The sequence below is a fragment of the Prionailurus viverrinus genome, chromosome F1, assembly GCF_022837055.1.
Source record: "Prionailurus viverrinus isolate Anna chromosome F1, UM_Priviv_1.0, whole genome shotgun sequence".
Classification (NCBI taxonomy): Eukaryota; Metazoa; Chordata; class Mammalia; order Carnivora; family Felidae; genus Prionailurus; species Prionailurus viverrinus.
In genome coordinates this window covers 22,969,271-22,984,407 of record NC_062577.1, presented here as the reverse complement: position 1 = coordinate 22,984,407, position 15,137 = coordinate 22,969,271, and the positions used below count along the sequence as shown (strand labels likewise).

The 15,137-nt window shown below is 44.7% G+C and overlaps 1 protein-coding gene across 7 annotated transcripts in view; it reads right to left on the bottom strand.

The window, feature by feature from the left end:
* The window catches only part of RGS8 (regulator of G protein signaling 8), a 147,269-nt gene that overhangs the window by 42,639 nt on the left and 89,493 nt on the right, over nt 1–15,137 (bottom strand). For all 7 annotated transcript variants that reach the window (XM_047839745.1, XM_047839744.1, XM_047839746.1 and 4 more), the window contains one exon: nt 8,585–8,716. Coding sequence is in view for 1 of the 7 variants with exons in the window: in XM_047839751.1 (XP_047695707.1) it covers nt 8,585–8,716 (132 nt within the window). In the remaining 6 variants the exon portion in view is untranslated. The remainder of the gene's footprint in view (nt 1–8,584; nt 8,717–15,137) is intronic.

Sequence of the window (15,137 nt, the reverse complement as noted above, 5' to 3'; positions counted from 1 at the left end):
ACAGCAGCAGAAAAGACATGAATGGAGCGAAAAGAGGCAGTGCCACAGTCCTGATATCAACCCCCCCCCCCTCCGCCCAACAAGGGATCTGAGTGAAGAAATGGCATCTCTTGGGACCAGGAAACAGGTTTCAGGGGGTATGAGGAGTTAGGACTGGGGAGAAAAAAAGAACACAAAAAAAGGACATTTGCAGCTTGGCGCCCACTAAGTGGGAAGAATGGGCATATTCCTGCACTCTCGCTCCGGGCAAGGGTGACAGGCTTCCCCCCCTCTACAAAGCTCTGTGGCAGAATGAACGAGGACTGACAGGAGGGCAGTGCCTTTTCTGCCCTGCGGTGCCCTGCCCTTCTCAGCAAGACTTGTGGCCGGGGTTGGCCAGTCCAGGGATCCATCCAGGCCCTGCTGGAAGGAGCTGCTCTCTCTTACCTGTCTGGCGGTGGGCAGTGCCGCCGGGAAGGTGTGGCTGGCCCCGGCCCCAGCTGGGCATGGCTCGGTGAGGCCCTGAGTTACAGAGTCAGCCACCTCCTGGTACATGGGAGAGGGTGGCAGAGGGACACGGCCCACCTCACCTCTGCGCCCCTGGCAGAGCTGCTGCAACGTGCGGCTCCTGCTCCCGCTCCGCTCTGCTCGCCCGCCCGCCAGGGCTTTGCATCTCATGAACGGGGAAAGAGCTGGCGGCAAGGGAAGGGGGTGGGGAGGCGGAGGGAGGGAGAGGGGCACTCTGATAGATGATGCGCACTGCCACGCCGAGTTGGGGGAGGACTGAAGACTGAAGCAGGATGCCACTGCCTGTGTTGTGTGGCTCTCCCGCTGACAGCTCATCACTGAGGGGCCGGCTGCTCTGGAGAATTCAGGGAGAGGCAGAGAGCAGGGGGGTGGCAGAAGGAGGAGGAGGAGGGAGGAGGGAGGAGATCCCCTGAGTTGCACAGAGGGGAAGGAGGTGAACTCGGGTAACTGGCATGGGGGAGAGAGGATGCACTGCCTTGGCTCAAAGACGGACCAGGCTGGAAACATCACTTGACTAGGTGGTGTGGGGGGAAAGATGAAGCACCATATTCCTAGCCTGCTGTCAAGGTTGTCTCCATCTCCTTCTGTGACCAACTGGCAAGGCCACTCTGCCTTAGGAATTTGGAATAGCTAGACACTTTAGACCAAGCACAGCTCCAACTTTCTCAAAGAGAAGGGAAAAGCTGGCAAGAAAGACTATAATGCATGAAACGTTTGGTGTCACACGTCACTCTACACTGCAGGCAAGTCTGAGTGCCCCTCTGCCACCTGCCCAACCTGTGACCAGGAGGTTGCCGTGGCAAGAACAGGAGCAAAAGGGAGCACCCACCCAGAGGGGATGGAGCATGTCACATGACGCTTCTGTCTGTAAAGTTCCATTTGGATGGTCAGGAGCAAAATCTGCTGGGCAGCTTGGGCCAGTGCCTGGAGAAGCTTCTTAGCCTGAGGGCTAACCCGCAGCATCTGATGCTAGAGTCTACCTGACCTGCCACTGACATGGGGCAGGTTCACTGCACAGGCCCCGGAGCTGACAGTCATCAGCTCTATTTACAACCACAGCAGAGGAAGAGGCTGACAGGAAAGAAAATAAACAAACAGTGGAAGCCGGAGAAGGACCAAAGGAAGCTGCAGCTGGGGAACACTCAGCAAGCTCAGCTAATGAGGGGAAGAGAGATCTCAAATAAGGGCCTTCTCCGGAGGGAGGGGACGGGATGCGGAGGGGGTGGAGAACCGGCATGCTGCAAATTTCCAGGGACTTGTCCATCCCTGGTGCAAGCTAGTGCTCTTCTTCAGGTCTGTCTCCAGAGTCCTGCCAAGCACTGCCCCAGATGACCCCTCGGGTATGGCGGACGGTCAGCACACTGCCTCTACAGATGGCCACAGTCACCATCTCACTGCTGCGTAAACACATCACACCAATTCAACAAGATCGGGTCAATTCAGCCAGCCGTCATCGGAGCCTACTGTGTGATGGGGGGACGCAAAGATGACTAAGACAACCTAGTTCTGTCTCACAGGGTCCAGAAGGGAGACAGATTTAAATAAGTGACTCCAATGCATGGACATAAGTAAGCTCAGGACTCAGTGCCACCTCAACGCTGAGGGAGGGGACAGCCACCTGACAAATCACATAAGTCCTCCCAGAGGAGGCCTCATCTGACCTGCACTTTGAAGATGACCTGTGGATTTTGACAAGCTTGAGTTCAATGGGGGAGAACTCAAGGCAGAGGAACAGCCTGGGCAAAGGCAGAGTCTAAAGGTGCCTGGTGTGTTTGGAGCAGAAAGTGAAGCGGGATAGGAGGCCACCATGGAGGATGTGATTTAAGGGGCACATTGTGACCAGATAGGAAAAAAAAAAAGCTTTAAATAAAAGAGTGTCATTTTCATGATCAGACCTGTGCTTTGAGAAGACACATTTGAGTGATGAGGAACCGGGAGAGAGGGAATCCAATCAAGGTTATGTTGTAAATCCCTAGGCGAGAGGATGAGAACCAAAATGAAACAGTGCACCTGAGAGGAAAGAACAAAGTACAGAGATTTGGGAAGGCTGGATTGGCAGGGCTTGATCTGATGTGAGGGACTAAGGGGGGGGTGTTCAGAACAGGAGAGGGTGGGAAGGAGTTGAGAATGGACCTACAATCAGTTTGCTAGGGGACCTCAGTCCTACAAACTGCAAGGAACTGAATGCAGCTAAAAAACCCAAATGAGTGAGGAAACAGGTCCTTCCCTAGAGCCTCCAGAAAGGAACGCAGCCCTGTCAACACCTTGGTTTTTATTCCAGTGAGGCCCATGTCAGACTTCCTGGCTACAAGACCTTTGGGATATAGTTTGTGATCATTTGTTATGACGACAGCAGAAAATAATATACAGAGGCTGTCCTTGGTTGTAGTTAGGACATTTCTTGCATAATGTAGACGTACAGAAACAGTTGAAGAACCAAAATCAGAAATTAGATAACCTCTGCTTTTGGACATCTGGGTGGCTCGGTTGCTTAAGCATCCGGCTCTTGATTTCTGCTCAGGTCATGGTCTTGTGGTTCATGAGTTTGAGCCCCACATCAGGCTCTGCACTATAGCTCAGAGCCTGCTTGGGATTCTCTCTCACTCTCTCTCTCTCTCTCTTTTTCTGTCCCTTCCCCCACTTGTGCACTCTCGCGTGTGCAAAATAAATAAACTTTAAAACAAAACAAACCTCTGCCTTTCACTGAAGTGTAAGTTCTAAATATCTTCCTTAGAGTATACTGCTCTCACACATACACGCACACACACATATGCATGCACACACACACACACACATCCCATAAATGAATGTCTGAGCTCAGTCTTAAATGATTTGTTAGGCTCCCTCCCTTTCTCAGGCATATTCTACTTCTAGCAAAAGTGGCTGTGTCTCTCTGATTGATTAGCCATTGTTGAGGAAGTCTTCCTTTGCTCTCTCATATAGTATCACCTGTCATAGGGAACCTAGTCAATGCTTAAGGTTTAAGAGAAGGAAAGGAGGGAGGGGGCCACCTCCTTTGTCAGCAGAAGAGAACCTCTGGCAATGAGAAAGCAGAACCTGACAACCTGAAGAAAAAAAAAAGGAAACAAAAACAGGAAGAAAATCCAAATAACCCAGTCCCAGGGTAGGAAGGAGATTCCAAATAGAAAGAAAATAGAATAGACGAATGGACAGATAGATACAGTTAATTAAAGGAACAAAGAAAGCTGAACCCTACCATAGGGACCAATTTATATATCTATCTGTTAGAGTTCAATCCTCTCTATACATGGGTGCATGTGGGCACAGGCCTGCATATGTTCATGTGCAAACACACACATGAGCATCACTCACAGAGATTGAAACTTGCAAGTATCCGAAGGCTATTTATAGAGAATAGAATTTATACCTATCCAGGAATTCAGCTCTCAACCAAGTTATTCTGTAGGAAGTCTGAATGATCCTTCAATTATTCCCACTTCTCCCCTATCCCCATTTCCATAGGCAGCAAATGGAAATGGTCAAGAACATGGATTGTGTCAAGTTAAGAACAGGTACTCTGTACACAAATTCCAATTCTGCCACTTACCAGTTTTGTGACCTCAAGCACATCACTTAACCTTTCTGTGATCCAACTTTTCTTTTTTCTGTAAAACAGGGATACCCATAGCACCTGCCTTATAGGGATGTTATGAACATTAATGAGTTTATATGTAAGCAGCCTAGACTACTAATGGATATCCCATCTACCCACTCAGGATCAATGTACCCCTTGATTCCTCATAACATCCTATACTTACCCGTGCGTGTGTGTTTCATTATCTGGTTTCTCATCTGTGTATTCCCATTAGACTATAAACTCCATGAAGGCAGAAACTATATCTTGTTTCACTTTGCTTTCCTCATCTCATCCCATGTGCTCAAAAAATCAAAGATGAAATGGAGTTTTCTTTCTTACCTAAGATTAAATTCCCAGGGTACAGGCATAGATGTTTCAAATATTTATCAGTGCCCAGCTCCTGCAGCCTCTGTGGAGATGTGAGGAAATCTCCCCAAGCTTACTGGATGAATAGAAACATGTGATCTAGTCACCACTATGGTACCAATCGACAACCAGTCAACTGCCAGACTTGTGAGTGAGGTCATACTAGATAACCCAGCCAATAGTCAATCCACCAGCTGACTCTGGACACATGAACAACATTAGCAAAGCCAACCCAATCAGGATTGTCCAAATAACTTACATCATTAGGACCTTAATATATGTTTGTTGTTTTAAGCCAAGAAGTTTTAGAATGTTTTGTTACACAGCAAAAGCTCAGATACATCATTGAGTAGCCCAGATTTTGAAGCCCATTCTGGGTACTTCTAGCTCCACTCCCTGAACACCATTTTCATCGTAACTGCCCAACTTTATTTCTGACATTAAAGAGCAAAACTGACATAGGTAAATCAATGAAACCCAGGCTTTATGAGAAAGTCAATTTGTGTTTGTTTCTTCTGAAACCTTGGACAACCTTTCTTAGCCTCAGGATGGTAAATATTTTTTCAGGGTGGTTAAATTGTTCTTGTATATAATAGGTATGTTCATCTACCCACCTATAATGGCACAGTCCACTTATCAAAAACAGCTTTGAAAGTTAACTTCATGCAGGCTATTTTGCCTAAGTGTCTAATTTTCCTACAGGAATTGCTTACTCTTGGAGAGCAAAGAGTCATTCCTTTTTACCCTTCACAGTGGCTCGTGTAGCATTTCAGTGATTTCCAGACCTATACATCATGGCCCAGTTAAATTTATAAAATTCCCAAATGGCAACCACAGGGTCATCAAACTTTTATTTTTTCAAATAAGAACATTAAAAAGAGTAATCTACCATTGCCATAATTTTATACAATAAAGATAAATTTTTAATGTTTATTTTTGAGAGAGAGAGAGAGACAGAGTGTGAACAGGAGAGAGGCAGAGAGACAGGCAGACACAGAATCTGAAGCAGGCTCCAGGCTCTGAGCTGTCAGCACAGAGCCTGATGTGGGGCTCAAACTCACAAACTGTGAGATCATGACCTGATCTGAAGTAGGATGCTTAACCAATTGAGCCACCCAAGCACCTTAAAATAAAGATAATTTTGATGCCAAAAACATACAAAGGACATAATCTCAGAATAAAGGATAATTCCTCCCATGAAAGTACAGCTAGCAACCCTGCACCCACATTTAGGTACATAAAATTAATATAAATATTTAAACACGTACACATTCATATGCACATGTATGTGTGCATATGTGTGCATACATGTGTGTGTGCGTGCACACACACACACACACACACACACACACTGCATTGTGTTATTTTTTTCTTCCATTTTTCTGTGACCAGTGATGACTTTATCTTTGGCACCAATAGATGAACTTGATTTGGGAACCACTGGCCTACAACATTGCATGTACAAAACAATTACTTGGTGGAACACCTAGGGGATATCTTAGCATTCACAACTTCTGCTAAAGAGGTTAGTCTTTCTTCAGACTGACCTGGAAGCTGACACTAGAGCAAGTACTGACCTCCCACCACTGCAGCAGATATAAGTGAGATAAATTTTCAGCACCGCGAAAATGGACGTATTGTAACAAACAGCTGCCAACTCACATTTTCCCAGAACACTTTGAGGGAAAACAATCTTCTTCCATTTCAGCACACTCAGACTTGTGCAGCTAATGGAGCTCAGGAATCCTACTGAGGGGACTCTGCAAACCAATTCTGAATTTTGAGAAACTGCACACTGCCTACAGTCACTCTTAAACAGGCATTTAAGAAAGCATCGCCTCTGACACTAGTATCTAACATGAATGGCCCAGTACACAGAACTGGTCAATAGACACTGCAGAAGCAAATGAAAGAAAAAGAGAGTTCCTGCCTGAACTGAAGAGACATTTCCCAGTCTACATCCAGTCTTTAGATATGAGAGATGGGACATAAATAGCAGAACACACTACAGTCCAATGTACATGTGCACAAGCTTAAGATAAGTGTTTAGTAAACTGCTTGTATATATCCTGTGTCTCATAGATGTGGAATTTCAAAACTTCCATAGAATCAAGCACCTACATCTACCCACTTAAGAGCATCTATATAAATATATGGTGCTCAATATAAAATTTGATGAAAAGATGAATGAACAAATGAACTTCTACAAGAGAGACGATTTATTTATTAACTTAAGCAACAGATGTTTATTTAATGCCTCTTATGGGCCAGGCACTGTGCTAAGGCTACCTACCATTGCTAGGAATACTCCCATGAACAAAACAATCTTGGTTTTTTTGTCTAGCTTTCATTCTCTCTACTCTGCTTCTTGTCCCTTTGTCAAAGTCCATCTAATTTAAGAATCCACCAGCTAGTCCTGAAGATAACTCATAGACATCCCAAGGCCGTTCTCAACAATGACCTAAGAAGCCCATCTTTTGTTTTTCAACCACTGTTGGCTCCAAATCTAGTCTCTTATTCTAAACCCTTAGGTCTGAATTGACTGCTAGAGTTTGAATCTCTTCACTTGCCCTGGTGGATCTCAAACCTGGCTCACTTCCCTTGAGGTTTTCAATCCTTCTGCCGTAGGTAGGAATCTTCACGCAATTTCCAGCCCATTAGGGGGCAGCCACTGAAGACAGCTCCTTCCTAACAAGAAAGAAGCTCTGACCCTTCTATGAGTCATTCCCTTATTCTTAAGTAATCCTTCTCTTGTCTTGAAAAAGAGCAACCCTTCAGCTATTGTTAAAAATAGATATCTGAACCAGGCTGAACTCCAGCTGACAACTGTAATCAAAATTCTGATACCCAGAGAGGACAGACCATGTATGAAGAACACTTATAAAATACTACCTTAACAAGGCTTATTCCTTATTGAAAGATGGAAATAAAATACTACATTTTCTCAATTCTAAGACACATTTTTTTCTCACATTTTAACATTTCTGTGGCCAAGATGTTTTACAATCAGCATATACTTATAATGTGGTAAGGTTGGTGACCCCGATCCGCATCAATGCCCCTCAAAAAATAACGCTGTATTAAAAACATAACTCATCTTTCATTTGATGGAATCTTGTAGTTGGGAAAATGTAGTGGGCCACAACTCTTCATTGCCAAAGGCCAGGCGAGTGCTCATTAAAATGATTCAAATTGAAGTAGAAGAAAAGAAAGGCCATGAGAAAGGGTAGGATTTCCAAAATCTTTAATGCATTAATAATGTCTCCAGTTCAGGGAACCAGAGGCAATACTAGGAAGGAGGACACAAATAATCACTTTCCTCACTTGACAGTTACTAGAATGGCTGATGATCATGTAAAGTGAAGGATTTTGAGTTCCTCTGTTTCTCCCTTCCCCTGCTACCCTCTGCTAGAATGGTGAACAATATAAAATCAGGGAGAAGGAAGAAGCCAAAGCCATGAAAATTCAACAAACTAGTTGACAGCCTTTGATAAGGAGCTGACACCATCTGGGTCATTGTATGGTTTATTTCTTTGTTTAGATTTTTGTTTTATTGTATTCATCATAGGACTTAAGAGGGCAGGTTCTGGAACCAGACTGTCTAGATTTGAATCCTGACTCCACCACTTAAAAGCTGTGTGACTTTAGGCAAGTGATTCAACCCTGCTGTGCCTCAGTTTTCATATCTGTAAAACAGGGATCATAAATAAGTTGATACCTGTACACTTACAGAAATGTCTGCCACATAGAAGCACTCAATAAGGTCATATATTATTAATACTTGAAATTTCCTTGAAGAAAAATAATCCCTTCTCTCTGGAAAGCCAAAAAAGAATTCCATAAAGCCCTAGAAGAAACTTACATCTTTCCCTGATGCAGAATTATTTCCCCTCGAAGATTAAAGTCACATAAACCTTTCCCCAGGACTTTTCCTTTTTGTGGATGAAAAAAAAACATCAGCAATCTTATCTAGGTGAAGGTGAATTTGCTGCCAAGCAAAACGCTCTTTCAGTGTTGAAAATTTCACCAGTCCTGAATAAGAAAAGGGTAGAGTGGTCCCAGCTGGAGTCAGATGCTTATCATGATTTTGTTTGACTCTGAAATAAGTCTTACCTCATAAACACAGAATTTCCTGAGGAGACTGGAACAAGAGGAATTACCAACTGTGTGCACACATCTCTGTAATGAACGGGTAGTTCCATATGTCACCATGTCCATGTAAGTGCTCAGAGACTTACTGTATGTCTGAAAAAAAAAAATCACCCAGAGAAACATCAAGTATTTATTTGGGTTAGACTGTTTTTTATAATCTTGCAAAAGGTTACCCACAGAAGATGGGTTATTGCATACAGGGAGCTAGGACTCGGGCATCCTGATTCATCCTCTCATATTAAAGGCAGCCTCTCCTTTTTTGCAAATGACATATCAGATGAAGAGTATCTAAAATATATTTAAAAAATGTATACAACTCAACACCCCCAAAACAAATAACCCAATTAAAAGTGGGCACAAGATGGGGCGCCTGGGTGGCTCAGTCAGTTAAGCGTCCAACTCTAGGTTTTGGCTCAAGTCATAATCTCACAGTCTGTGGGACTGAGCCCCGAGTCAGGTTCTGCGCTGACTGACAGCATGGAGCCAGCTTGGGATTCTCTCTCTCTGCCCCTTCCCCCACTCTCCCTATCCATCTCTCTCTCTCTCTCTCTCAAAGTAAATAAAGATTAACAAAAATGGGGACAAGACCTGAACACACATTTCTCCAAAGACATAAAGATGGCCAAGAGATACATGAAAAGATTCTCAATATCACTCATCATCAGGGAAATATAAATCAAAACTATAATGAGATATCGCCTCACACCTGTGAAAATGGCTAAAACCAAAAACACAAAAAACCACAAATATTGGCAAGGTTGTGGAGAAAAAAGAACTCTCATGCACTATTGGTGGGAATGCAAACTGGTGCAGCCACTGTGGAAGTCAGTACGGAGGATCCTCAAAAAATTAAGAAAAGAACTACTCTATGATCCAGTAATCACACTACTAGGCATGTATATGAAGATTACAAAAATATCCCATGTTTATTGCAGCTTTTTTAATAATACCAAAATTATGGAAGTAGCCCAGGTACTGAATGATAGATGAATGGATAAAGAATATGTGGTATATATACGATGGAATATTGTTCAGCCATGAAAAATGAAATCTTACCATTTGCAACAACATGGATGGATCCAGAGAGTACAATGCTAGGGGGATTAAGTTAGTCAGAGAAAGACAGATACAACTCATATGTGGAATTTAAGAAACAAAATAAATAAACAAAGGAAAAAAAGAGAGAGAGACAAACCAAGAAACAGACTGTTAACTATAGAGAACAAACTGTGGTCGCTAGAGGGGAGGAGGGTGGGGGGATGGGTGAAATAGGTGATGAGGACAAGAGAACACATACCGTGATGAGCACTGAGTAATGTCGAGAATTGTTGAATCACCGTATTGTACATCTGGCACTAATACAATGTTGTATGTTAACTATATTGGAATTGAAAGTAAAAAGTCAATTTAAAAAAAGCACCTTCTCCTCCTGCTGTACTTCCATCATCTTGAGCTCCTCCACCTCTGGGGCAGAGGGTTTTTCGTATCATGACAGAGACAGGCCCTCATTCATTTCATCGATTTCATCTGATGTAAAAGATATTGAAAGGGGAGCTATGGCTGAGTGGGTGTTTCTTTTTTTTTTAATATTTATGTATTTATTGGGGGGGGGGTAGGGGAAGAGAGAGAGGAAGAGAGAGAATCCCAAGCAGGTTCTGTGCTGTCAGCTTAGAACCTGATGCAGGGCTTGATCCCACCACCATGAGATCATGACCTGAATCAAAATCAAGAGTGCGACACTTAATGAGCTGAGCCACACAGGCGCCCCTGCTGAGTGGGTGTTTCTGTCTGCAAAGCCTGGTATGGGAAACACCAGAGGAGTTCGCTGGGTGTGTGGGGGTAGAGGACTGGAGGGAGGATGGGGGCTTCTGCAGACAGACAACTGTTCCAGACACCTCCCAGGGAACAAAGATTAGCTTGGACACCCAGCCCTCAATGGCAGGAGGACAAAGGAAGCAGGCCTGAGAACTTCCCTAACCTCAGCCTCTGGAAACTGGCTCTTGCCACAAGGAGCGTGGAAAATATTTTACAAAAGAGGCTAGACGCACGCCATATGGCTGTGTCCGGAAAACTCCCATACACATCCTTGTTGGAGGCTCTTCTCCCTGTGTAGTGGCTCCCAAAAGTCAGCTTCATTGCCGCGGGGACTTAAGGAATCCGAAGGGACTCCAGGAACCACGGGGATTGCAATGAGGATGCAGGGAAGAAAAGTCTCCTGAGTGGGCTGCAACACGCTTCAGACTTGGGGCCTTCCCGGCAGAACGGATATCTCTATTCCAGGAGCCAGGGGTCTGAAATCTAGAGAAAGGGATCCCTTGGGGACTATAATGAATGCTGTGCTCTGGCAGTGCCGGCATGGTTCAGCTGTTTGATTAATGCCACACGAGAAGGCAAATTTAATAGAGAGCAAACCCTTCTAGGGTGCCTGCACTGGATAAGATCCTGCACCTCACACCCAGTGAAGAGGACCACAGAGGAGTTTGCGAGACTCCTTCAGGAGCTCTGGGCCGAGGGCAGAAGTGTGTGAAGAGTGTGCCTCTGTCTCAGCTTCCGAGTCCTGAATGCATAACAATGTGCCCTGAGAGCCAGCCAAGGGGAGAAGGGTTTCCATCTGCTCCTTCCCCATTCTCTGCTCCAGTGAAGGGGAGGGGGTGTCCTTCAGCTGTTAGGCCGGTCCTGTATGGCTATTGGCTGACACATTTTCAAAGCCACTCTCAAAGGCTTTGATTAGCTGACTGTTGCTGGGCAGCAGCTGAAGCCATTTGCCCTGGAAAATGGAAGGAAGCAGGTGTAACCACTCACCCCAACCTGACCCCCCAAAACACACCCCCTCCCACCCCGCATACACTTTACAACCGATTGGGTTACTTTGTCCCTGTACATTTTAATGAGTGCACCCCCTTAGCATCCCTTCCCTAAAATGTAACCAAGGGCAACACTGTTCTTGACTTCTCTCTCAAGAGAAAGGAAGTGCCAGGGGTGCTTGGGTAGCTCAGTCCGTTAAGCATTCAACTCTTCATTTCAGCTCAGGTCATGATCTCACAGTTCCTGAGATTGAGCCCCGTGTTGGGCTTTGCACTGACCATGGAGCCTGCTTGGGATTCTTTCTCTCCCTCTCTTGCTGCCCCTCCCCCACTCGCGTTGTCTCTGTCTCTCTCAAAATAAATGAATAAACTTAAAAAAAAAAAAAAAAAGGAAGTGCCAGCCCAGGGTGGTACCTGGGTGAGGCTCCAGGTCCTCCTCAGGCTGACTCTGGCTACAGAGGGTGCAGGACAGCTCTCCCATGGTCTGATTTCCATAGCCTTCAGGAATAGCAGAGTGACTGGAAGCCATAGGCATATTGGGAAGACCGAATACTTTTTTTATTACATTCTAATTTTATTAAATACACCCCTCCCCACCAAAACAACACTATACTTAAGAATTAATGCAATCTCGGGGCACCTGGGTGGCTCAGTCGGTTAAGTGGCCGACTTCGGCTCAGGTCATGATCTCGCGGTCCGTGAGTTCGAGCCCTGTGTCGGGCTCTGTGCTGACAGCTCAGAGCCTGGAGCCTGTTTCAGATTCTGTGTCTCCCTCTCTCTGAACCTCCCCCATTCATGCTCTGTCTCTCTCTGTCTCAAAAAATAAATAAACGTTAAAAAAATTTTTTTTAAAAAGAATTAATGCAATCTCTAATTTTTATTCACTAAATGAGATTTTGTACTTGAAAGTGCTTTGAATTTAAAATTTAATATCTGAAAGGACTCTTGCGCAATCCTCTAATCTGATCACCTTAACAATCCAGTGGGCTAAATACCTTTGGGGAAATTGAGACACCAGAAGAAAACCAAATTACCTAAGGATTTATAATAGTAATATAGAAGAACTGGCTTCATATTCAAGTTTTCCTAATCCCAGCTGAATAGCCTCTCCTACCTTCCCAATTTTAATAAATAAATTGCATATATTGTGAATCATTATTGAAAAACTGTCATATATGTTTACCCAACATGCTTGTTGCGCTTTCTTGCAAGCCCTTTAAATGGGTACCACACGACTTTTAGCCTGCTCCTTCCTCTACCTGCAGCTCTATCTCAAATGAGGCAAAGAAGTGAAATTGGTGGCAGAATAAGAGTGGGAGTTCGAGCTGATGGACAACAGACAGCATCGCGGAGCAGGACTGTGACGCAACAGCAGCATTTCAGGAAACTTTATCTGGTAGCAAAGTACTAGCCTCAGAAGAAGAGGCAGATGGGAGTTATCACTTCTCTTGAACCATATCCATGCCCGATCTTCCTTGGGGACAAATGGAACTTTTTGCCCCTCAAAGTGTACCATGCCCCTCAAAGTACCTTCAGTGCTTGCATCACAGGGAGCTGCTGCTCCTGGGATGAGCTAAGATTACAGAGATGACCCCAAGATTAGTCTTTAGATGCATCCATCATATCCGGCAGCCTAGAAGACTGAATGCTACTTGCAAAGGATTTCAATTTCCAGCTGGTGATGGTGCAGAGCCTGGATGAAACTGGAAAGCAGGTTCTTCTGTCTAAATAGGCAGAGGCAAGGGGTGCCTGGGTGGTCCCAGGGGTTAAGCGTCTGACTCTTGATCTCAGCTCAGATCATGATCTCACATAAGACTGAGCCCAGCGTCAGGCTTCAGGCAGGGTTTGGAGCTTGCTCAAGATTCTCTTTCTCCCTCTTCCTCTGCCCCTCTCCTGCTCATGCTCTCAGGCTCTCTCTCCCTCTCTCAAAAATAAAAACTATTTTGGGGCGCCTGGGTGGCGCAGTCGGTTAAGCGTCCGACTTCAGCCAGGTCACAATCTCGCGGTCCGTGAGTTCGAGCCCCGCGTCAGGCTCTGGGCTGATGGCTCAGAGCCTGGAGCCTGTTTCCGATTCTGTGTCTCCCTCTCTCTCTGCCCCTCCCCCGTTCATGCTCTGTCTCTCTGTCCCAAAAATAAATAAAAAAACATTGAAAAAAAATTTTAAAAAAATAAAAACAATTTAAATAAATAAATAAATAAATAGGCAGAGGCAAAAGTTCCAATCAGTCTTTAAGCTGAAATCCTTGAGGCGTTACCTGTCCTCTGATCTTTCCTCCATCACTGACTCTTGGTTTTAAAGGACTTGCCTTGTATCTCATATACTCATTAACAAAGGACTCAACCAGCTAACTTGGGAGAGGGGTAAAGGTCTTAAGTAAAATGCCAACATTATCTATGATGTTCTAAATAAGCACATATTACATTTTTCTGTGACTTCCTAAAGAAATCCAATTCTTTAACTTTGCTATCTGACCCCTAAATGATAATAATGAGAGGAATTTTAGACCAGGTCAAAGGCATGGGTCACCAGGGGATGACCCAATACTTCCAGAGACATAAAAACCTTTGTCATGACTGACACCAAACAGATGCCCATCTAACGTACTTCTATCACAGTTATCTAACTGCAGGTACATGGCTCAGTAAGTCACCTCTAAATGGGAGTGCAGTGGGTCATTGGAAAGTGTAGGCAAATGACAAAAGGTCAGGAACAAACTTGACTGTTTGCAGCCAGTGCTTTCATGTGCTCATCCACTCATTCACTGGAGGGCCTGTTTTGTGCCCTGCACTCTGCAATGTTGCATGAGATAGAGGGGTTCCAAATGGTCCAGACTTAACATACAATTCCAAGTCAGATCCCTGACATAAATTTTGCAAAGATCCCACCTCTAAGCTTCCACCTCTCCAAACTCCCAGCACCTCTGCTCTGAAGAGGAAGGATCACTTTCTCCTGCAACCCAAATTTCTGGGACAGATGCCTATGTGGTAGCAAAAGCTATGACCCAGAACTGTTCCCTGGGAGCTGGGGAAGTGGTGGCATCTGATGTGAATGGCAAACTTCTCTGGTCTCACAAATCCTACCTACCACCCACAGCCCAATCCTGAACAACCTAAAGAGAGAGCAAATTGAACTTGTCCAGGGGTGGTCTAAAGGTCAATTCAACATAGAATTCAGCTAAGAAAAATACCACCCTTTTGTCTTGTGTCTTCAGCTCACCACGACTTTGTTTTCTCCTAACCCGTGCTCACAGCATCCTCCTGTCTTTTCCCTCTGTTCTAAAGTAGAAATGCAGAACCAATATCAACTATAACCTGATTATCTGCAAGAATTGGGCCAGCACAGGGTCATGGATAATAACCACAGACAATTCTGAGAAATCATTTAAATTTGCCTTTGGCCTACATTTGTTTATATGTGTGCATTTCCAAATAGATTTACCTTCCTAATTGGGTTTTGTTTGCATTCCCTCGGCACACACTGACTGGGATGTCAGGGAGGGGGACAAGGGGTGGGCTGAGTGTTGAGAAAAGCTGGGTTGAGATAAAAATTTGTAGGAGTGAAACTTCTAGTTGCATCGTTCACTTAACAAATATTTATTGAACAGCAACAAATGGCATAGCGCGGCACTTGGTTTTGCAGGAGATGCACAGTAGGGATGAGATACAGTCTCTGCCCTAAAGAAGTTTTCCATCTTGTCAAAGGGAGTACA